The sequence below is a fragment of the Sinocyclocheilus grahami genome, unplaced genomic scaffold (assembly GCF_001515645.1).
Source record: "Sinocyclocheilus grahami isolate Dianchi unplaced genomic scaffold, SAMN03320097.WGS_v1.1 scaffold381.1, whole genome shotgun sequence".
Taxonomy (NCBI): domain Eukaryota; kingdom Metazoa; phylum Chordata; class Actinopteri; order Cypriniformes; family Cyprinidae; genus Sinocyclocheilus; species Sinocyclocheilus grahami.
The window spans coordinates 8,504-34,308 of NW_015505560.1; the positions used below are offsets into that span (position 1 = coordinate 8,504).

General features: G+C 35.3%; 1 protein-coding gene across 1 annotated transcript in view; it reads right to left on the reverse strand.

The window, feature by feature from the left end:
* LOC107549788 (receptor-type tyrosine-protein phosphatase mu-like) overlaps window positions 1-25,805 on the reverse strand; it is a gene marked incomplete at its 3' end in the record, with an annotated part of 77,356 nt that overhangs the window by 7,523 nt on the left and 44,028 nt on the right. The window contains exons 9-17 of the mRNA XM_016230963.1: window positions 23,144-23,279; window positions 19,549-19,574; window positions 18,725-18,860; window positions 14,352-14,381; window positions 8,970-9,121; window positions 7,191-7,265; window positions 6,102-6,128; window positions 3,352-3,363; window positions 495-694 (exon numbers count right to left, since the gene is read on the reverse strand). Of these exons, the coding sequence (XP_016086449.1) occupies window positions 495-694; window positions 3,352-3,363; window positions 6,102-6,128; window positions 7,191-7,265; window positions 8,970-9,121; window positions 14,352-14,381; window positions 18,725-18,860; window positions 19,549-19,574; window positions 23,144-23,279 (794 nt within the window). The remainder of the gene's footprint in view (window positions 1-494; window positions 695-3,351; window positions 3,364-6,101; window positions 6,129-7,190; window positions 7,266-8,969; window positions 9,122-14,351; window positions 14,382-18,724; window positions 18,861-19,548; window positions 19,575-23,143; window positions 23,280-25,805) is intronic.

Consider the following 25,805-nt stretch of genomic DNA (forward strand, 5'->3'; position numbering starts at 1 on the left):
ATATGTGTGTGTGTGTGTGTGTATATATATTACTTAGGAGGTCTCGTCGCCTGGTTGAGAAGCACTGATCTAGTGTCAATCATGCTGCATTACTACAGGTGTGTGTGTGTGTGTGCAGGTGTGTAATCATATTTTGGCTGACAAATCTGCACCTAGAGGTGAGCTAAATTGAGTATGTCCTGAACTGTAAAAAATGGTAGAAAAATAAGATGTTTAGAAATGCAGAAATATTTGTGTAAGGATTTGGTTACAGTATAGCAGAAGTCTATGGAATGTCCCCATTCAGAAAATATGCAGTAAATGTGTGTGTGTGTGTGAGTGTGTGTGTGTGTGTAACTCTTGTGCAGCAGCAGCTGATGTGAACACACTCTCACACTAACAAACTGACTTAACAAAACAAAGAGAAACACGCTCATCATCACCATCATCATCATGATGAATGACATCAACAGGAATGAGTGGCAGTGAGGATGATAGGATCGATGAGCTCTTACCTCGTACTCCTCTTTGAAGCCATAGCCCTCGGCGCATTTCATCTGCGTGATGTGCTGCAGCAGGTCGGCCACACGGATGGCGGGATGCAGCTGGCCCGTCTGGTACGGCACGTCCACGGCCTCGCGCTTGCACAGCGAGTGTGTGTGCGTGTGCGACTGCACCAGGCTGCTGGTGTCGCTGGTCAGGGTTTGAGTCTCGTCTGCAACACAGGACAGAAAACACACGCGATGACGTCGCGGCAGTGAAACACGTCACGCTTAAAGTCACACTTACGCTTGCTTTTACAGTGACTTCAGTCACACGACCTCGCAAACGGGCCCTAACAAATTTAAATGAGCTGTAATGTAGTCTTAAATTGAAAGAATACTTCACTAAAAATAAAAATGCGTCATTATTTATTCACACTCACATCATTCCAAACCTGCATGCTGTGATTTCAATATGTGAAATAATGTTAATAATATAAATAAATATAATATAATATTATAATATAAAAACTAATAATATAAAATAAAATATAATATATATTATAATACAAATTTTTTATATAATAAATATAAGTATATACATTTAAGTAATAAAAAATAATTTATTCTATGACAAAAAAACAAAAAAACTAAATCATATAACCCTGCTTAAAAAAACTCTGAAATTCAGCCTAAACTGGTCTTTAAACTGGATGTAGCTGGCTTAAGCTGGTCTTCCAATCTGGCTGGTTAAAAAGTGGTCAAAACCCCTCTAAAACCAGCCTGTTAAACCAGCTAAGACCAGCCAACCAGCTTAGAATGGTTTTAGCCATTTTTTCAGCAGGGATATGGTGCTCTATGTAAGAGAGAGACTGAAATTTCAGCAGTTATTCAGTGAAAATACAGAAACATAACAGAAAACACCTTACAGGTTTGGAACAACATGAGAGCAAGCAAATAAAGACAAAAAGTACATTTTTGGATAAACTTTTCTTTTTGAACAAGTAAGGCAAGACACTACAGGTGAAAAGGATAGAAATTTAAATAATAAATATCACCATAGCAGTTTTTTAAAGTATTATTGAGATACTAGTACAGTTTTTGCTAATATTTTGAATTATACTTAATTTTTATATTTTCTGCTTTCATGTTAACTTTAAAGGTTTTGTAATTTTGTAGTGCTATCACATTTTTGTTAGTTTCTGTATATCGTTTTTTGTTAGTTAGTTTTTATTTTATTATATATATTTTTTAATATGCATTAATTTGCATACATTTAAATAAATCAGAATATTGGATAAAGCCAGGATCAAAATTCTCATTTGATTTTGTTGACATATTAGAGTTAAAGGTTTTTACTGAGGTGATTTTGGATTTCTCTTTTTATCAATCCATAAATCAGAAAATACTGTTAACAGACAGAAAAATAATTCTTTTTCGCCATGTTTTTAGGACTAAAATGTTATATAAATCAGTGTGAATAATATATAAGCAAACCCATCAGTAAAAACCTTCAGAATATAGGTATGAATAAAACCCTAAGTTTTGGTATGTGTAAGTGCTGCTGCAGAGGAAAAACAAACTCATTGCCTTCAAAAATGTGCATTTTTACCACGTTTTTAAGAGTAAAATGTTGTATAAATAAGTGTGAATAATATATAAGCAAACCCCTCAGTAAAAACCTTCAGAATATAGATAGGAATAAAACTCTAAGTTTTGGTGTATGTAAGTGTTACTGAAGTGGAGATAAAACCTCACCACCTTTAAAGATATGCATATTTACCATGTTTTTAGGACTAAAATGTTATATAAATCAGTGTGAATAATATATAAGCAAACCCATCAGTAAAAACCTTCAGAATATAGGTATGAATAAAACCCTAAGTTTTGGTATGTGTAAGTGCTGCTGCAGAGGAAAAACAAACTCATTGCCTTCAAAAATATGCATTTTACCACGTTTTTAGGAGTAAAATGTTGTATAAATCAGTGTGAATGATATATGAACAAACCCCTCAGTAGAAACCTTCAGAATATAGATAGGAATAAAACTCTAAGTTTTGGTATGTGTAAGTGTTACTGAAGTGGAGATAAAACCTCACCACCTTTAAAGATATGCATATTTACCATGTTTTTAGTAGTAAAATGTTATATAAATCAGTGTGAATAATATATAAGCAAACCCCTTAGTAAAAACCTTCAGAATATAGGTATGAATAAAACCCTAAGTTTTGGTGTATGTAAGTGTTACTGAAGTGGATATAAAAGCTTTTAAAGATATGTATTGTAACTGAAATCTACAGACGCAACTAGATAAAGTGCAATAATATAAACACTTGTGTGTTTTGACCAGTGCAATGTTTCTCCTGTAGTGTCTTTGCCTTAATTGCCTGTATTTTTCCAGTTAATCAATCAGTGTAAAAGAAAGCACTTGATTGGTTTCCCATTCATTGGCGATGGATGATCATGACACGACGTTGCAGGAAGGGTGGATGAGTGGATGTGGAGGGAGGGATCGATTGACTGCCCCGCTCGTTCATTCCTTCGTGAAATATCACGTGATATAACTTCAAAGAAACACGGCTAGAATCGGCCTGTGTGCATGTTTCGCCCTGATCTGAGATCTGCCATGAGGCGTGGGTGCTGTCAATCAACAGCAAAGCATGAGCGGATAATCGGACGTGTGATGACGGATGTTCAGAGCCACACGGGCCAAAGCACAACAAGCCAAAGCAAAGAGAGCAGAAACACGATGCAGACGCACACAGGAGGAGGATGATGATGATGATGAAGATGAAGATGCGGTGGACGAGTGATGCTGTAACGCACCAATGGAGGGAGGAGGACGTGACTCTAGTGAAACACACAACCTCTGTCACGCTGATGAACTTACCATTAATGGGGACTTTTTAAGCAGATACATTAGAGGTTAAACGAGAGAAGAGAGAGACAGAGAGAGAAGAGAGAGAGAGAGAGGAGACAGGGTATAAGCAACAATTACACCAAAGATAACTAGCAGAGCGCTGATCAGTCGCAGGGCGATCGGGGATCCGGGTGTTATGGGACTCAAATCACAATGAAGGAGAAAAATGAGTTTCAAAACAAAAGAAGAAATGCAAATAAAACTGATGAACATTGCAGTCGCTTCATGGAGATCTACAGAGCAGCTGCCTCGATCGAGTGTGCTGAGGAGGTCAAAGGTCACACGGAGGCCAATCAGACTCCTCATTTGTCAAATTACATGACCTCACCCTCAAAAATTATCGACAAAAATACGGCTTTAATGGGGATAAACATGATCTGTGCTGAACTCAATGTGTTTTGTGCATTGAATTACTGGCTTTGAGACAATAAATGCATTTCATTAGAATTTAAAATTAAGATAATTAAAAATATAACCAAAATAACTAACTACATAAATAAATATTATTATTTTTATAAATTGCAAAAATACAAATCTAATAAATGTATTAAATTATAAATTATAATTAAAAATAAAATTATAATAAAATACAATACAGAATAAAATAAAAAAATATGAAAAATTAATAAAAACAATAAAATAATTAATAGCAAAATAATTAAAAATATAAAAACAGAAATACAATAAATGCATTAAATTATAAATTAAAATGAAATCAAATAAATGAAACATTTCAAAATAATGAATAAAACTGATACAAAAATACAAATATAATAAATGCATTAAATTATTAATTACAATTTAAATAATAATAAATAATTTGTTATAAATTAAAATTATAATAATTATAATAAACATTATAATAATAATAATAAAATAGAAAAATGGAAATATGTATTAAATGATCAATTAAAATTATTACAAATATAATAAAATGAAACATAAAAATAAACAAAAATAATAAATAGCAAAAATGTTAAATATAGAAAAACTAAATATAATAAATGCATTAAATTATAAACAAACAAACAAATGGCAGTGCTTGATTTGAAGACTTTTAAACATTGAATACTTGATGCCCCGTGTAAAATCTACATCGTTAGGCGCAAGCGGTTGAGAAGTGTTGAAGCAGCTGATTGTGCTTCTGCTCGTGTTGAACATCAGCATCATCTTCACTGCTTCATAAACCCTGGTGTGCCGGAGGTGATGCTTTGCTGTTTTCTCCCCGTTTTATTGTGTAATGTAAACCTGTTCCCACTCGAGCGATCATTTACACGTGCCGTTAGCCGAGAGTCATTCATATTTAATACGCCGCTCTGAGCTCTTATTTTTCATCACATTATGTTTCAATTAAATTCTCAGGGCCGACTCTGGGGTACGGAGCGCTTTAGATAAATAGGGTGTAGAGGTGCCACGAAAACGAGACAAAACCTGCTTTATTATTCCATTTTATCATAGAATAAACCAATAAACAGCTGCAAAATAAGAAAAATAAAAACAAGTAGGTCAGAAAGAGTTGCTAAAGGCAGAAGAAACATTAGAGAGAATAGCAGAGAAGCAAAGAAACACTGGAGTGGATGTAGAGAACGAGCCGTCCTTCTCCAAAAACTACAAAAAACATCCCGAGGGGATAGTCGACACCGGCAGAGCCGTCTCCACGTTTACACAGTAAAGCATTCGCTCATGAACTGCATCAGTCGACCTGAAGAACCACAGAGCGATGCATTTATGTTTGCATTCATGCATTCGCCAGGCGCTTTTATTGCATTTATCATTTTATCAGCTCTTTCAGTTCTAATGCAACAGCATCATCATCAGGCCTAGTTTAATAAACCCTAAAACTTTAAACTTGCACTCCTCAGTATCTCGGTGTTCACAAAAACTGCTTTCATAAAAATTACATTAAATAAAAAATAAAAAAAAGATTTCTTGATTATGCATTTTTATTTATTTTAATGCATTATATTATTATTAAACAATATTTATTATAAATTAATTAATTATTTGACTTGATTAATACATATATTTATTATTATTAAATAAAAAATACAAAATAAATATATTAATAGTAATTAACATAATACATTAATTTAATACATATTTTAAGAAAGTAATAAATACATTTTTAATTATGTTTAAAATATAATTTATTTTAAAAGATTATAAACTAATTGAAATAATAATATTAAGTGTATAATAATAATAAGAATAAATTGAATTAATTAATCATTTAAATTGAATTATTAAATTAAATGTATTACTTAATAATAATTTATTGATCAATTAAAATGTATAATTAATATAACTAATAATATAGTAGTAGTAGTAATAATAATAATACACTTAATTTGATTTCATCTTCTAGTATGGTTTGTTTAATCCATTTTTGGATGTTTTTTTTTTTTTAGAGTTTTTCTGACTGAATTCAGGGGATTGATTTATTAACATCACCGCTCAAGTGTGTTGAATGTGCAGCTACAGCATCATCCATCCACTCCTCCACATCCAGTCCACATGTCTGTCCATGCAAATGAGATGTCAGACAGGAAGTGACATCACACGCACAAGGCGCGATGCGGATGGGATGGAGTGAAGGCGGAAGCCAAAGGAAGAGAAGCGACAGACAGACAGACAGACAGACAGACGAGTGAGCTGATGAGAAGCTGTAAAACAAGCCAAATCAAACGAGCATGATGAGGAGACACACAGACGCGGCTCACCTAAGATCGCGGTGGGGACGAAGGGGTCTGGAGGAGAAGCACAGAAACACACAAACCATCAGTCCGTCTGAATGAACAGCTTTCTAGCAGATCTCAAAGCTCGACTGTCCAGCACAAGATATGTCCTTCAGTGTTTCTACTATAATCTTGATCATCATTATAAACAAACAGAAAAATTATTTCTTGATTTTAAGCATTGCTTAGCATTTTAATTAAGTAAAATGTATTATTGTTAATTATTTTATTATTATAATATTATATAATTACAAACATATTTAAAATATTATTGATACATTAAAATACAGTAATAATAATAAAAATTATTATTATTATTAATCCAAATTATTTTAAAGTTATTATTGGGTCTTATGGAGGTCATAAAATAATTTCTGCCATAAGTATAACAAAGCTTTTTTTTAATAAACAAAAAAAAATCAGAAACAATAGCTGTGGAAAAAAATTAAATAAAAATAATTTTATATATTTTTGTATTTATATATACAGTATATTTATATATATATATATTATAATATTATTATTCAATAATTATTCATATAAATTATTAATTTATTATTTTACTTTATTAATACATTAATACATTATATTTGTGATTAATAATAATAATAATAATAATAATAATAAGAGTCATAAAAAACATCCCATTCAAATTCTTCATCTTTCTGCAGATCTAGGTAATGCTAGCAAATATTAACTAACTACCAGAGTTAATCTGGGATGCATTTGTGCTGTTGTCATTTTACAATTAAACAATTATTTGTTTTTAATCAAATATTTTCATTTTATAATAAAATGTACAACGTTAGAGTTACATTTACCGGAGATGCAAAATGTTTACCGGTGGGGTCCGAAAAATAAACTTAATTCAAAGAGAAAACATGTTTGTTTTTCTGACCCCATCGGCAGACGTTTGTTCACGTTTTAATCATAAACTTGTTTTATTTTAAGCAAATTCTGAGAAAACAAGATGGAAACTCTGAGGAGGAGCGTGAGCTGTGTGGTTTGTGTTGAGTGAGCTCAGAGGCGCAGCGTGTTTCTGCCGCATGCACACGCGTGTGGAGTGTGTGTTACCTGGGTAATACGTGTTCGGGATGCTGCTGCTCAGCGTGCTCGTCTTCACCGTCACAGAACACGGAGAAGATCCGGCTTCACACAGAAAAACACCAGAACAAACACACATCACTAGAGCTGAAACTATAACCATCACTAACCTTTCTGTCAACTGAAATAAAGGTGAAAACAAAACAAACAACAAAAATCAATAAATATTTTAAATATTATTAGTGCTGGGCAACGACTAATAGCGAATAATCCAAAATAAAAGTTTTAGTTTGCATAGTATATATGTGTGTACTGTGTATATTTATTATACACACATATGCATGTATACATTTAAGAAAAAACATATTATGTTTATATATTAAATACATTTACATATAATATAAATTATATGAATATAAATATACACATGTAAATATTTTCAAACTATATACTGTATGTGTGTGTATTTATATATATACACATTATAAATATGCACAACACACACTCATATATTATGTAAACAAAAACTTTTATTTTGGATGCGATTAATCGTTTGACAGCACTAAATATTATTAATAAATAAGTAAACTAAATAAAAATTTAAAGCATTGCCTTGAAATAATTAAGTTGAAGCACTAAAATGACTAAATAGAAATAAATAAAAATTAAAACAAATAAACTAAAACTAAAATAAATTAAGATAAATAGTAACATACAAACTAATAAAAATGATAAAAGCACTTAACCAAATTACTAAAACTGAAAATATGAAATTAAAGCCAATTAAAAATATTATTAAATGTTTTATATAAATAATACTAGTTTAAATAAGGCTAAAATAACACTGGCACACAGCTCCATGTGTTGTCCAGCTGTCATGACAATCATGCCACAATGAAAAACATACTAATGCTCTTAAATATTAAACGGGTTTAATTCTGCTCATATTTCTTTGTATCCTGGGATAGATGCGCAGCTGTCAGCAGCACATGTTTCTGCTGTATGTGTGTGTGTGTGTGTGTGTGTGTGTGTTTGTGTGTGTGTTGGTGTGTGTGTCTATGTATGTGTGAGTGTGTGTGTGTGTGTGTCGATGTATGTGTGAGTGTGTGTGTGAATGTGTTTGTGTGTGTGTGTGTGTGTGTGTGTGTGTGTGAGTGTGTGTGTGTGTGTGAGTGTGAGAGTGTGTGAGTGTTTCTGCTGTAAAGCCACAGCAGAGACGGTGATCTGAGGACGCGTCTGCAGGAGAGCATGCGTCTGCGATTAATGCGCTCTCTCAGTCGGAGCCGTCAGGAGCGTCTGTGAGGACGAGTGTTTGTGACAGCTGCTTTATCACAATGAGTGTGTGTGTGTGTGTGTGAGAGTGTGTGTGTGTGTGAGAGTGTGTGTGTGTATGAGTGTGTGTGTGTATGAGTGTGTGTGTGAGAGAGAGAGAGTGTGTGTGAGAGAAAGAGTGTGTGTGTGTTTCACTCACAGCATCCGTTGCGGTTGTGTGTGTGTGTGTGTTTCACTTACAGCATCCGTTGAGGTTGTGTGTTTGTGTGTGTGTGTGTGTATAGTGTGTGTGTGTGTGTGTGTGTTTCACTCACAGCGTCCGTTGAGGTTGTGTGTGTCCATGAATGACAGCGCTTCATCACAGTTGGTTCCCTGCTCCGTGTAGCTCTTGTCCACGTTGAGGTTGTGTGTGTGTGTGTGTATAGTGTGTGTGTGTGTGTATAGTGTGTGTGATTCACTCACAGCGTCCATTGAGGTTGTGTGTGTGTGTGTATAGTGTGTGTGTGTGTGTGTGTATAGTGTGTGTGTTTCACTCACAGCGTCCGTTGAGGTTGTGTGTGTCCATGAATGACAGCGCTTCATCACAGTTGGTTCCCTGCTCCGTGTAGCTCTTGTCCATTGAGTTCACCATCACCGTCATCTCCTGTCTCGTGCTGTTCAGCGTCTCCTTGCGCTTCTTCGCAAGCTTTCTGCAAATCACAAAATCAAAGATAAAAGTAACAGCATTAGTGATGTGATACACAAAACGTAACACACGACCTGTATGCAGTATGAACACTATGTGGGAATTTAGGACTCTGTTTCCCACAATGCAATGTATTTTTTTCATTTCGTTTTATTTTAAAGTTTTAGTAATTTTCTTGTGTTTTTGAAATTTTTATTAGCTTTTATTAATGTCTATTTTATGCAGTTTTATTTCTAGTTATTGTAGTTATTTTAGTATCACTGAGATTTTATTTATCTTGTGAATTCATTTTAATATTTCAGTAAAAGTTTTAGTAATTGTGTTGTGTGATTTTGTCATTTTTATGCCTTTTTAATTTATTTAATTTAATTTCTTGTTTATTTTAGTACATCAAGTTAAACTAATTGAAAACGAGATGTTGCATTGGGAACTACCTGAAATAATGGCTTTTTTTGTATTTTATTTTATTTCAGTAAATGTTCATTTTAAGTAAGAAATGTAAAATGTATTTTAATATATCAAAATAAATGATCATATTTTTAGTTTTAGTTTCAGTTAAATATAATAACCCTGTTTAGTACCAAATGAATGAGAAATGTTGCTTTGGCAACAAGCTTAAGTAAAACATATTTTTATGTTTTGCATTTTATAAAAACATTTTCAGTTAACATTTATTTTAAGTAACTTTTTTTAATGTTTTAATTTTAGTTAACTATAATAACTACGGTTTGGCTCCATAATATTTGACACTGATTTAAAATGAATAATTTCTAGACGTAACTCACTGAATTAAAGTGGCTATTATATAAGAATGTACAGTTTGAAAAGTTTATAGTTTCATCCTGTATTCATGTATTTAAAACTGTGCAAGTATTTAGTTCTGAACACAGAATGCCTTTAACGCTGTAAATGAGGAACAGGGCGAGAGGTTAGTTCAACAAATGTATTTTAGTGAGCAAAGAGCAGTGCTGAAGAAACACTCAAGGTGGTCAGCCATTAAACTAATCAAAAGAGGCTAATTTTAATGAGCAGGGCCTGATTAAGATGCCAGAGTCACCCTCCCAATTAAACCCTGATATAATTCTAATCAATGCCCCACCAAGAGCCTCGAGGAGCACCGGCTCTCCGTGATTACAGCCGCACACGCGTGTTCTCCAACACGCATCTCAACGCCAGAGCAGATGTTAGAGAATAATGGAGTTCTGCTTTAATTTAGTTAACCTGCCTTCATCTGCTAACGATCCGCAAATGCAAATGAGGCCAAAGTACTCAGCCAATCCGTGGGAGGGAAATTAGCATGTGGTTCCTTGCCTGAGGCTCGACTTCCCAAAGCGGATCCGCAGGTAATTTCCAATGAGATCTTGGAAACGGAGCCAAACCACAAAGTAAGCAGATGCACCAAGTTTCTACAAACTACAAACTCCATTAAAGCTTGAACATCAGCAGAAGTCATGAGTGATGAGCAGAGCGAACGGGTTACACCGCCATGAGATTAGCCTCGCTAAACAACACGCCATATTCCATCAGGACAAAGTTCAGCTCCTCCGCAGGAACATCTGAGGGAAAACTCAATCTCCACTCAGCAGACAGATTTAGATTCCGCTCCCACACTAAACAGTTTACACTCAGAAATCACTGGTAAATTTCACAAATCGTTACAAAGAATCGATGTTGGAAATGATGTAGAAAGACTGAAACAGCACAGTCTAAAGAATGCTGGGTTGAGCCTGTTGGGTCATTATGTTGGGCTGTTTTTTCCAGGGTTACAGAGAAGAGTTTAATTAAAATGCTTCTCTTGAATGTTACGCTTTTTATTTCTAAAACGCTTGTTATATGAGTTTAAATGTAAGCTGGGGTTTGCGGGGCCCAAGTGCAGGTTGTACCTGAGGGCCTCGTTTGAAATCGTGCAAATTGCACAAATAAATAAACAGAACAAAGATACAAATTAAACAACGATTTGATTTTTTCAGGTTTGTAGGTGTTCAGGTACAGAATCCAAATAATCAAATGTAAAATAGCATGGCATAGTCTTCACTGTATGACTTAAATATAGATTAATGAACCTATTAACTCATAACCGTTAGAATTAACTTACAGCTGTTCATATTAACATTAACTAATAATCCACGTGACCCTAACTGAACTAAAACATAAAACCACAGAAAAAAAACCTCACTTAAAATAAGCATGAACTGAAATCAAATAAATTAAAATATTTTATTTATTTATTTTTTTACATTTTTATTTATTACACACTTTATTTATTATTATTTTTATTTTATGTATTATTTTAGTTTAGCCTGTTGCTAAGGAAACACTTTAGTTAATGCACATTTTAATGTACTAAAATAACTAAAACTGAAACTAAAACAATAATAATACAAATCAAAAACACTATAAAATTACTCAAACTAATTAAAATTAAATGAAAGTATAAAAATAAAAACAAATAAAAATATTTCTCATTTTTAATTAATTGATAGTTAATGAAAAGCTAATAATTAATAAAATCATTAAAATGTAAAATTAAAATACAAAATTTAAAGATTTTAATAATATAATGAATAACCGACTTGACTGGATTAATAAAGTTAAACAAAACAAACAATATTTGATTTATTTATCTGCATGCCATGTGACCATTAACTGACTTCAGAGAATCTGAAATCTTAATTTCTGTATGGCAAAAATAAAAACTTGTGATGATTCAATGAGTGGGTTAAATTGTTACAGTAATTCCTTTTCACTCATTTATTTAAAATAAAATGGTTTATAAGAGTTATTGATTCTGTAATCAGACACTGTCAGGATTATGGACTTTTCTATGTGTTTTTGCCCCTGTGACCCAGTTTCTCCCTCATGTTGATTGAGTTAATTTGATTTCAGGTGTGTCTCGTTCTTCCCCAAATATCCTGCCTTTTAAAAGCCCTAGTTCTTTCAGTTCTTGTTTGTCGGGTCTACTTGTTGAATGTCCTCCTTGTTCTCGGTTTTCCTGTGGATTATTAAAGTGTTATTCAAGAACTCCTCGTTCCTTGCTCCCCGAGTGAATTGTGACAGAAGACCTGACCGATACAGTTACCTCCGTTTGTACCCTCCGCTTTGTTACTCTTTTTACTCAGTTTTTTTGTTTCTGTTGTGTGCCCTATGGATTCCCTCCTTCGCCCCGAATTCATCCTCCTCCTGCTGGAGCAGGGGGAAAATTCGCTCGAGGGTCATACCAGACTGTTTCTGGCTGTGGCCCATCTCACCACCTATCCGGACGACGCGCTCTGCGCGTTCTATGATGCCAGCCTCAGCACCGCGTGCAGAGCGCTGTCGTCCGAAGATGGCCCTCGAGCTGAATTCGCAGCCTTTGTGGAGTGGACACTGTGAGAAATGGATCTCCGTTCCCTGCCGGCTCCCAGGAATTAATCGCCAGTGCCACTCCCGACCCAGAGCCCATCCCACCATCTCCCCGATGCGCACGCCCGAGCCCACTGCTGACGGAGACCCAGAGCCCGCCGCGACCGACGAGCCATCGCTAGAGAGCGCGATAGAGCTGAGGATCGCCGTGGAGCCAGAGGCCGTGACGTCAGTCAAGGTGTGTGAGCTGGCAACAACGCCTGCCACGAAGGAGAAAGCCACGGACGGTGTGAGCGCGGAGAGGAGCTATATATATATATACACCTTTTAATAAATAAAATATAAATATTAGATTAAATAAAAAAAAATTTGATTATACTTAATAATTATAAAGATATACTTAATCAATAAAATTATATGTGTTGCCCTGGCACTAACTGAAATAAAATAATTTAGTTGAATAGTTGAAGTATTACATTTACTAAAACGGAAAAAAAAGATAAATAGAAATATAATTTAAAAAAAACTAATAAAAGGGGAAAAAAATTATAATGTCCTGGCAGTAACTAAATAGTTACTATTGTTTTTGTTACTGTAAGTTGAAGTACTAAAATTACTAAAACTAAATAAATTCAAGATAAAAAAAAAATGAATTAAATGGAAACTCAAGGTTACAATCAATCTCACAAATGAGCTAAAACTATCTCTTTCCCATAGCGCGGGTTTACTAAAACGGAAAAAAAAGATAAATAGAAATATAATTAAAAAAAAACTAATAAAAGGGGAAAAAAATTATAATGTCCTGGCAGTAACTAAATAGTTACTATTGTTTTTGTTACTGTAAGTTGAAATACTAAAATTACTAAAACTAAATAAATTCAAGATAAAAAAAAAATGAATTAAATGGAAACTCAAGGTTACAATCAATCTCACAAATGAGCTAAAACTATCTCTTTCCCATAGCGCGGGAAACACTGTAAGAGTATTTTCAATTGGTTCCAGCACTTTTCTAATAAATGCATCTGGTCTGAACAAAACCCAATCGTTGATTCCCACTCATATAAATAAGCAAACAGCTCCGCATGACAAACAAACAAACAAAAACCAGCACAGATCAAGCATCCAGGAAAACATCAGGACATGATGGACTTCATTCGACTTCATGCAGCGAGCACCAACCATGCAGGAAAACTGCGATGACTGCGATTAATGATGATGATTTATGAGATGAAGGGTAATTTCAGGTGTTTAAGGAAAAGCGCGCTTCCCTTCCTTGAGCTGGGCAACAGAAAGACAAGGAGAAGTTTCCTTGGGAAAGTACAAAACCACATGGACTGTAAATGAATCCTCAGTAATCAAACCAAGGCTCTGATTGGAGGAGCTACAGCATTCACAGACAAGCATTGGACAGCAGATGATGGAGAATCGGCTGATGGACTTCATTCGACTTCATGCAGCGAGCACCAACCATGCAGGAAAACTGCGATGACTGCGATTAATGATGATGATTTATGAGATGAAGGGTAATTTCAGGTGTTTAAGGAAAAGCGCGCTTCCCTTCCCTGAGCTGGGCAACAGAAAGACAAGGAGAACTTTCCTTGGGAAAGTACAAAACCACATGGACTGTAAATGAATCCTCAGTAATCAAACCAAGGCTCTGATTGGAGGAGCTACAGCATTCACAGACAAGCATTGGACAGCAGATGATGGAGAATCACATCACAACTTCAAGACGGCGTTAGCAATATCCAGCTCATGATCATAACAATTACAGATAACACTTTCTGATTGAAATGCACAGCCGAATGTTAACTCTCGTGCCCTCGAGGTGCCGGAGTCATGCAGGTCGAGCATAGCATGGCACTAACAGTGTACAAAGGTGTTTTACTCACAGGTAGTAAGTGTAGGACTGATAGGTTCTCCTGCCCAGTGAGGTGGTGGAGGGGTTTAAGCAGTGGAGGGGAAGATGAAGATGGAAGGAAAGAAAAAGTAAAATATATTAATGTTCCGAAACGATAGAAAATGAACAGAAGCAGACATGGTGGCATTCGTGAGAAAGAGAGATGCACGGCGGTCACTGCGCAAACGCTGACCACATGACCAACCAGAGGGTCACATGACTTGTATACATTCATATGTACGTGTGTTTGTGTTCGTCTGGGTGAATTAACAACTACTGCTCACAAGTCTGGAATCAGTTTAAGGTTTCTGAAAGAGTCTCAAGGCTGTGTTTATTTGATCAAAAATGCAGTAAAAATTGTGAAATATTATTAGAATCTAAAAAAGCTGTTTCTATGTGAATATCTGTTAAAATTTAATTTATTTCTGTGAGTGTGTTTGTGTTCGTCTGGGTGAATTAACAACTACTGCTCACAAGTCTGGAATCAGTTTAAGGTTTCTGAAAGAGTCTCAAGACTGCGTTTATTTGATCAAAAATGCAGTAAAAATTGTGAAATTATTATTAGAATCTAAAAAAGCTGTTTCTATGTGAATATCTGTTAAAATTTAATTTATTTCTGTGATGTGCAGCTGTATTTTCAGCATCATTCCTCCAGTCTTCAGTGTCACATGATCTTCAGAAATCAGTATAATATGCTGATCTGCTGCTCGAGAAACATTTCTGATTATCATCAATGTTGAAAACATTAATATTTTTGTGGAAACTGTGATGCATTTTATTTTTCAGGATTCACAGATGAATAGAAAGTTCATAAGAACAGCATTTATTTGAAATAGAAATCTTCTGTAACATTATAAATGTCTTTACTGTCACTTTTTATCAGTTTAATGCTGAATAAAATTATTAATTTCTATTCAATCTTACTCGCTTCAAACTTTTGAATGGAAGCAGCACAACTGTTTTCAACATTGATAATAATCAGAAATGTTTCTTGAGCAGCAGATCTGCATATTATACTGATTTCTGAAGATCATGTGACACTGAAGACTGGAGGAATGATGCTGAAAATACAGCTGCGCATCACAGAAATACATTACAGTTTAACACATATTCACATAGACAACACAGCTGTTTTACATTATAATAATATTTCACTATTTTTACTGCATTTTTGATCAAATAAATGCGGCCTTGCTGAGCAGAAGAGACTTCTTTCTTACTTTGGCCTGGTAGTGTATAACACAGCTGTATCTGCTCTGCATTAATACGTCTTTATGAGGACGATGTCGTGTGTGAAAGGTCAGTCAGAGCACAGATACATCACTGCACATTAGCAATAAAACCTACATTAATTCCTCTTCCTCAATGCATCTCCTCTTTTTCAGGATGTAATTAGAGGACTATAAAAACATTTGCGCTCTAAATGACCAGATGCAGCGTCCAGAGCGTGCTCTCGGCCTTAAATGAGGAATTAGCATGTTCTCCTCACGTTCTAATCTAATTCAGCAAATTAAACCAAATAGATGCGGGAGATTCAATCGCGCTCGTTCATCTGATTAAAGCATATTGAACGGGATTCAATTAGAATGTCTGCGGAGTGATCAGCGCTCATCTCTCCGGGAGGGAAATCTGGTGAATCCGGTGTTTGGGATTATTGGACACGCGTGTGTGTGTGTGTGTGTGAAATAAACCCGTCTCTTCATGCAAACGACATTCAGAAACAGAACCAAAGACTCTACAGCAGCGCTTCTCAACCTCTCTCACTCCTTAAAAAATACAAATAAACCCCAAAATGATGTTAGAATGTTTTAATAGCATTTCAATGAATATTATGTTAATATAACTGCATTTAAATAATGCAAAGTTTTCCCCAGGGTTGAGAACCACTGCTTTATTCACATTCATACACACAGAAACCGTGCAAACGACCACATATCAGAAGCTTCACAACAACATCACGAGTATTTACGACTATATCATTTGTGCCAGTAGGAATTACACATTTCCAAATATTCCTTGCAAATATTGCATCTTTTAGTTTGGAACTAAAAGTAAAACTTTAAAAATAGGGCTGCAACTAATAATCATTTTGATAATCGATTAATCTGTAAATGATTTCTTTGATTAATCGGACACAAATCCAAATATTATTAACTATTAAAATGTAATAATTTTAATAAAAACAATTCATTTTACGTCAATATTAAAAATGTTGTCTCTGTTTTTCTTCACAGCACACAGAAGTGATTCATTGATAATCAAATTTGTTGTAGATTACTTTTTATTATCAATTATAATCGACTTTATTGATTAGATGTTGCAGCCCTAATTTAAAATGAACATTAACTGAAATAAAATACAAAAAACAAACTTATTTTATTTCAGCTAGTTTCCAAGGCAACAATTCAAATTTTTAATTAGTTTAACTTGATGTACTAAAATAACTAAAACTAAAACTCAAATAAAAATTAACAAAAACTGTATGGACTATTTTTAAAAAACAAGAAATGGCAAAACAATTGCTAAAACTTTAACAAAAATTTGGAAAAAATAAAAAACAAATTCAAAATATTAATAAAAGCTATCATACTATCGGAATTATATTAAAATAACACTCCGTAGATTCAGGTGTAACTTAAAGAACAAGTACCCAAATTAAAAGATTTATAAAGTCATTGTTTCTCCAAAAAATTTAAACATTGGTTGTTGTCAAATCAAAATTGTGTTAAATATTTTGTATTTATGTATTGATTTTTAAAAAATCTGCCCTGGGATGACAGATCAAAATTAGTCACCCTGACACATTTTACATTGATTTCATTAATTACTAATGTGTATTTTCCCTGATTAAATAAATAAATGGAAATAGAATTACAAGAAAGCAGCAATAATAAACCTGCAATTATAGCTGAGTTGATGACAACAGACAAAACTGTGTGCGCTCACATTCACCACAGATGTTTAGATAGACGTGTGTGAGTTTCACTGTCTATAAACGGTATATAGTTCAAATTCATGACTGTAAACGACTATTATATTTACTGTAGTGGCTCTAAAGCTTTCTGGATTGGGCTGTTTTATATTCAGCAGGGCAGAAGGTTAATCTGGAGCAAGTGTGTGAGCTGGATATCTGCCGAAACTGACTCCGGATGACCCTTGATCTGCGGGCAGCTAATGTAAACTAGGCTCCAGCTAACGACGCACTTTCATCAGTCACACAATCACGGATCTACTGAGATTCCCTCGTCTTTTTGTGATGCAGGGTCATCGGGGGAGCGGCTCTTTATCAGGCTATTATACAGCATTTTAACCAGGCTTATCAACATAATTAGATTAATAATTCAGTGTTGCATAGATGATGCGGATGAAAGGTCAGGCGGAAATCGGAAGGGAAATCTATTATTAATATCTGCGGTTAAACTCTAGACAAAAACACAAAGTCCTGATCTGACTGCGGATGAGACAAAAGTTTGGATACATCTGCTCATTCCTAATTAATATTAATATCCAGGTTAGAATAATAGTCACAGGACACTGAAATAGCAGAGTTTCTTCCTGTTGGATTTCTAGGGAATTCATGCATTGAAAACACAAAATTTGAATTAGTTTTGGATAAAAGCATCAGCATCAGTATGAACGGAAATCTAACACTAATGTATATGCAGATCAAAACAACATATGAAACACTGCATCCCAAAAATTAATGGAATAATTCATTATTAATTATTTGCATCAATTTGATTTGATTTTAAAATCATATTTTTAAAATGCATTTATTTATGCATAAATCTTTTCATTGTGAAAACAATATTTATTCATTTTTTTTAAAGTAAAAACATGGTTTTGGCATGGAAATTGTTAAAATATGACTAGCTGTGGAACAAGCAATATTGAATCGGCTCAAATGTATGAGATTGAATGATATCATCAATTATTTTATGCTAAATATATAAACCTAGTTATTGTGTATTTAAAACACATTCAGATTATTAGCACTATTACAGAAACTTGCCCTCTTTCAATAATGTATGACTGATAAATATCAACAAGCATCAGATTAAGTTTATAAGTAAAAGTGTTTATGTTAAAACTGTGTAATCTGAATGAATAGAAAATTTAAATGCAATTCAAATACATAACATTTTAATTTAGGCCTAAATACCGTATGTTTTGAGTGTAATTTCACACATTTAAGCAGAGGTCTTTAGATGAAAAGTTCTTAACATAAACTGAGTCACGTGTGTCCAAACTTTGGTTAACGGCGGCACTTCCTGATGCGTGTTGTCATCCTTAAATGTGGTAAAAATAGTGTAACCGATCATCTTCACTGTGTGTGTGTGTGTGTGTGTGTGTTGAGGTTCTTACCGTTTCTTCATGAGCAGCACCACGCCGAGGAAGATGATGACGAAGAGCAGTATTCCTGCGATGACGCCGGCGATCTTCACTGTGTGGTCGGTCTGTTTCTCCGGCTCCACCGCGTTGGGTTTGTGCGTCGCCGCGCCTGAGATCAACCAAAGGTCAAAGGTCATACAGAAGATGGTTTGAGGCAAGACACTACACTTCATGCACTGCTCAATTCAGAGATTTTGATTTATTTAGCTTCATAACATGTCTTCATGGAGACGAGTGGAAAGAGAACAATGAAAATACACATCAAGTGTTTATTCTATTGCACTTTATCTATCTTTAAAAAAACATTTCTCCACTTTAGTAACACTTACTTACACCAAAACTTAGTTTTATTCCTCTCTTTATTCTGAAGGTTTTTACTGAGGGGTTTGTTCATATGTCATTCACACTGATTTATAAGACATTTTATTCCTAAAAACATGGTGAAAATGTATTTGTTTTCTGTCTGTTGGCAGTATTTTCTGATTTATGGAGTGATAAAAACAAACTACCACAACCAAATTAAATACTGTTCTGACTCCTTCACCACGTCTTACAGCTGACGACTTTGCAATATTCTTCATAAATAAAACAAGAACAATCAGCGGCCAATTCTCCACACCACAAACTGACAAACACATCATAACAACAAATACACACTCTCTCTCCCCCTCCTCTCCACTCTCGGAGGCAGAAGTTTCCAAACTTATCCTTTACAATCATCCTACTACCTGTTCGATTGATCCTATCCCCACTCACCTCCTTCAGGCCATTTCTGCTTCAGTTATACCTGCACTCACTCACATCATCAACACCTCTCTTCACACTGGTACAGGTCCCACAGCATTTAATCAGGCTCGGATAACCCCACTGTTTAAGAAACCCTCTCTAAATCCAGCACTTTTAGAAAACTACAGACCGGTATCCCTTCTTCCATTCATTGCAAAGACACTTGAGCGAGTTGTGTTCAACCAACTCTCTATGTTTCTTGCACAGAACAACCTCCTGGACAACAACCAATCTGGCTACAAAAGCGGCCACTCAACTGAGACTGCCCTGCTCTCGGTTACTGAAGCCCTGAGAATGGCAAGAGCAGCTTTCAAATCCTCAGTACTCATCTTGCTGGATCTGTCTGCTGCTTCTGACACCGTTAACCACCAGATTCTCCTGTCAACCCTCATGAAGATGGGCATCTCAGGAACCACACTCCAGTGGTTCAAGTCTTAACTCTCAGTTAGTTCCTTCAGGGTGTCTTGGAGGGGTGAGGTTTCTAAGTCACAACTTCTTGCTACTGGGGTTCCTCAAGGCTCAGTGCTTGGACCGCTTCTCTTCTCCATCTATATGTCATCATTAGGATCTGTCATTCAGAAGCATGGCTTTTCTTATCACTGCTATGCTGATGACACTCAACTCTTCTCATTACATCTGACGGTAGCTGTTTGCATTGCAGCCTGTCTGACAGACATCTCTGGCTGGATGAAGGACTATCACCTTCAACTCAACCTTGCTAAGACAGAACTGCTCGTGGTCTCAGCCATCACAACTTCACTATACAGCTAGGTTTGTCAACCATATCTCCTTTCAGGACAGCCAGAAACCTTGGAGTTGTGATGGATGATCAGTTAAGCTTCACAGACCATATTGCTACAATGACGCGGTCCTGCAGATTTGCCTTATACAACATTAGGAAGATTAGACCCTTCCTATCAGAGCAGGCCACACAACTCCTTGTCCAAGCTCTTGTTCTCTCCAGACTGGACTATTGTAATGCTCTCTTGGCGGGTCTTCTGGCATGTACTATCAAGCCTCTGCAATACAAATAAACCCCAAAATGATGTTAGAATGTTTTAATAGCATTTCAATGAATATTATGTTAATATAACTGCATTTAAATAATGCAAAGTTTTCCCCAGGGTTGAGAACCACTGCTTTATTCACATTCATACACACAGAAACCGTGCAAACGACCACATATCAGATGCTTCACAACAACATCACGAGTATTTACGAGTATATCATTTGTGCCAGTAGGAATTACACATTTCCAAATATTCCTTGCAAATATTGCATCTTTTAGTTTGGAACTAAAAGTAAAACTTTAAAAATAGGGCTGCAACTAATAATCATTTTGATAATCGATTAATCTGTAAATGATTTCTTTGATTAATCGGACACAAATCCAAATATTATTAACTATTAAAATGTAATAATTTTAATAAAAACAATTCATTTTACGTCAATATTAAAAATGTTGTCTCTGTTTTTCTTCACAGCACACAGAAGTGATTCATTGATAATCAAATTTGTTGTAGATTACTTTTTATTATCAATTATAATCGACTTTATTGATTAGATGTTGCAGCCCTAATTTAAAATGAACATTAACTGAAATAAAATACAAAAAACAAACTTATTTTATTTCAGCTAGTTTCCAAGGCAACAATTCAAATTTTTAATTAGTTTAACTTGATGTACTAAAATAACTAAAACTAAAACTCAAATAAAAATTAACAAAAACTGTATGGACTATTTTTAAAAAACAAGAAATGGCAAAACAATTGCTAAAACTTTAACAAAAATTTGGAAAAAATAAAAAACAAATTCAAAATATTAATAAAAGCTATCATACTATCGGAATTATATTAAAATAACACTCCGTAGATTCAGGTGTAACTTAAAGAACAAGTACCCAAATTAAAAGATTTATAAAGTCATTGTTTCTCCAAAAAATTTAAACATTGGTTGTTGTCAAATCAAAATTGTGTTAAATATTTTGTATTTATGTATTGATTTTTAAAAAATCTGCCCTGGGATGACAGATCAAAATTAGTCACCCTGACACATTTTACATTGATTTCATTAATTACTAATGTGTATTTTCCCTGATTAAATAAATAAATGGAAATAGAATTACAAGAAAGCAGCAATAATAAACCTGCAATTATAGCTGAGTTGATGACAACAGACAAAACTGTGTGCGCTCACATTCACCACAGATGTTTAGATAGACGTGTGTGAGTTTCACTGTCTATAAACGGTATATAGTTCAAATTCATGACTGTAAACGACTATTATATTTACTGTAGTGGCTCTAAAGCTTTCTGGATTGGGCTGTTTTATATTCAGCAGGGCAGAAGGTTAATCTGGAGCAAGTGTGTGAGCTGGATATCTGCCGAAACTGACTCCGGATGACCCTTGATCTGCGGGCAGCTAATGTAAACTAGGCTCCAGCTAACGACGCACTTTCATCAGTCACACAATCACGGATCTACTGAGATTCCCTCGTCTTTTTGTGATGCAGGGTCATCGGGAGAGCGGCTCTTTATCAGGCTATTATACAGCATTTTAACCAGGCTTATCAACATAATTAGATTAATAATTCAGTGTTGCATAGATGATGCGGATGAAAGGTCAGGCGGAAATCGGAAGGGAAATCTATTATTAATATCTGCGGTTAAACTCTAGACAAAAACACAAAGTCCTGATCTGACTGCGGATGAGACAAAAGTTTGGATACATCTGCTCATTCCTAATTAATATTAATATCCAGGTTAGAATAATAGTCACAGGACACTGAAATAGCAGAGTTTCTTCCTGTTGGATTTCTAGGGAATTCATGCATTGAAAACACAAAATTTGAATTAGTTTTGGATAAAAGCATCAGCATCAGTATGAACGGAAATCTAACACTAATGTATATGCAGATCAAAACAACATATGAAACACTGCATCCCAAAAATTAATGGAATAATTCATTATTTGCATCAATTTGATTTGATTTTAAAATCATATTTTTAAAATGCATTTATTTATGCATAAATCTTTTCATTGTGAAAACAATATTTATTCATTTTTTTTAAAGTAAAAACATGGTTTTGGCATGGAAATTGTTAAAATATGACTAGCTGTGGAACAAGCAATATTGAATCGGCTCAAATGTATGAGATTGAATGATATCATCAATTATTTTATGCTAAATATATAAACCTAGTTATTGTGTATTTAAAACACATTCAGATTATTAGCACTATTACAGAAACTTGCCCTCTTTCAATAATGTATGACTGATAAATATCAACAAGCATCAGATTAAGTTTATAAGTAAAAGTGTTTATGTTAAAACTGTGTAATCTGAATGAATAGAAAATTTAAATGCAATTCAAATACATAACATTTTAATTTAGGCCTAAATACCGTATGTTTTGAGTGTAATTTCACACATTTAAGCAGAGGTCTTTAGATGAAAAGTTCTTAACATAAACTGAGTCACGTGTGTCCAAACTTTGGTTAACGGCGGCACTTCCTGATGCGTGTTGTCATCCTTAAATGTGGTAAAAATAGTGTAACCGATCATCTTCACTGTGTGTGTGTGTGTGTGTGTGTTGAGGTTCTTACCGTTTCTTCATGAGCAGCACCACGCCGAGGAAGATGATGACGAAGAGCAGTATTCCTGCGATGACGCCGGCGATCTTCACTGTGTGGTCGGTCTGTTTCTCCGGCTCCACCGCGTTGGGTTTGTGCGTCGCCGCGCCTGAGATCAACCAAAGGTCAAAGGTCATACAGAAGATGGTTTGAGGCAAGACACTACACTTCATGCACTGCTCAATTCAGAGATTTTGATTTATTTAGCTTCATAACATGTCTTCATGGAGACGAGTGGAAAGAGAACAATGAAAATACACATCAAGTGTTTATTCTATTGCACTTTATCTATCTTTAAAAAAACATTTCTCCACTTTAGTAACACTTACTTACACCAAAACTTAGTTTTATTCCTCTCTTTATTCTGAAGGTTTTTACTGAGGGGTTTGTTCATATGTCATTCACACTGATTTATAAGACATTTTATTCCTAAAAACATGGTGAAAATGTATTTGTTTTCTGTCTGTTGGCAGTATTTTCTGATTTATGGAGTGATAAAAACAAACTACCACAACCAAATTAAATACTGTTCTGACTCCTTCACCACGTCTTACAGCTGACGACTTTGCAATATTCTTCATAAATAAAACAAGAACAATCAGCGGCCAATTCTCCACACCACAAACTGACAAACACATCATAACAACAAATACACACTCTCTCTCCCCCTCCTCTCCACTCTCGGAGGCAGAAGTTTCCAAACTTATCCTTTACAATCATCCTACTACCTGTTCGATTGATCCTATCCCCACTCACCTCCTTCAGGCCATTTCTGCTTCAGTTATACCTGCACTCACTCACATCATCAACACCTCTCTTCACACTGGTACAGGTCCCACAGCATTTAATCAGGCTCGGATAACCCCACTGTTTAAGAAACCCTCTCTAAATCCAGCACTTTTAGAAAACTACAGACCGGTATCCCTTCTTCCATTCATTGCAAAGACACTTGAGCGAGTTGTGTTCAACCAACTCTCTATGTTTCTTGCACAGAACAACCTCCTGGACAACAACCAATCTGGCTACAAAAGCGGCCACTCAACTGAGACTGCCCTGCTCTCGGTTACTGAAGCCCTGAGAATGGCAAGAGCAGCTTTCAAATCCTCAGTACTCATCTTGCTGGATCTGTCTGCTGCTTCTGACACCGTTAACCACCAGATTCTCCTGTCAACCCTCATGAAGATGGGCATCTCAGGAACCACACTCCAGTGGTTCAAGTCTTAACTCTCAGTTAGTTCCTTCAGGGTGTCTTGGAGGGGTGAGGTTTCTAAGTCACAACTTCTTGCTACTGGGGTTCCTCAAGGCTCAGTGCTTGGACCGCTTCTCTTCTCCATCTATATGTCATCATTAGGATCTGTCATTCAGAAGCATGGCTTTTCTTATCACTGCTATGCTGATGACACTCAACTCTTCTCATTACATCTGACGGTAGCTGTTTGCATTGCAGCCTGTCTGACAGACATCTCTGGCTGGATGAAGGACTATCACCTTCAACTCAACCTTGCTAAGACAGAACTGCTCGTGGTCTCAGCCATCACAACTTCACTATACAGCTAGGTTTGTCAACCATATCTCCTTTCAGGACAGCCAGAAACCTTGGAGTTGTGATGGATGATCAGTTAAGCTTCACAGACCATATTGCTACAATGACGCGGTCCTGCAGATTTGCCTTATACAACATTAGGAAGATTAGACCCTTCCTATCAGAGCAGGCCACACAACTCCTTGTCCAAGCTCTTGTTCTCTCCAGACTGGACTATTGTAATGCTCTCTTGGCGGGTCTTCTGGCATGTACTATCAAGCCTCTGCAATTGATCCAGAATGCAGCAGCCAGAGTGGTCTTCAACGAGCCGAAGAAAGCTCATGTCACATCTCTCTTCATCAGTATGCACTGGCTGCCAATAGCTACTCACATCAAATTCAAGGTACTGATGTTTGCCTACAAGATAACCACTGGCTCTTCACCAATATACCTAAACTCGCTTGTTCAGACTTATGCGCGCTCCAGAAGCTTGCATTCTGCAAGTGAACGATGCCTCGTGGTGCCATCCCAAAGAGGCACAAAATCACTCTCATTGACCTTTTCCTGCACTATTCCCAGCTGCTGGAACAATATGCCTCTCTCAGTGCGAACAGCTGAGTCTTTAGCCATTTTCAGAAAACGTCTAAAGACACATATTTTTCGTCAACACCTGACCAACTAATACTAGCACTTACTGTATCTATTCTTTTTTTTCTAATTTATTTAAAAATAAACCTTGCTACGTGTACTGTGCTAGACTAACTAGTCACATCACTTGTATACTGTTGCTCTCTTGCTGGTCTGATTGCTTCTATTGTTCTTCTCGTTTGTAAGTCGCTTTGGATAAAAGCGTTTGCTAAATGATTAAATGTAAATGTAAAAAGAGAAATCCAAAATCACCCCAGTAAAAACGTTTAACTCTAATATGTCACCAAAATCAAATGAGAATTCTGAACCTTGCTTTATCCAACGTTCAGATTTATGTTCTGGAAATTAGATTAGATGATACCTCATTTCATATTTAAACATAACATTTCATTGTTGTCTATAGTTTTGAGCTCATCAATATGCTTGTGTACAACTGAAAGTATGCACTGATCAAATAAAATAAAG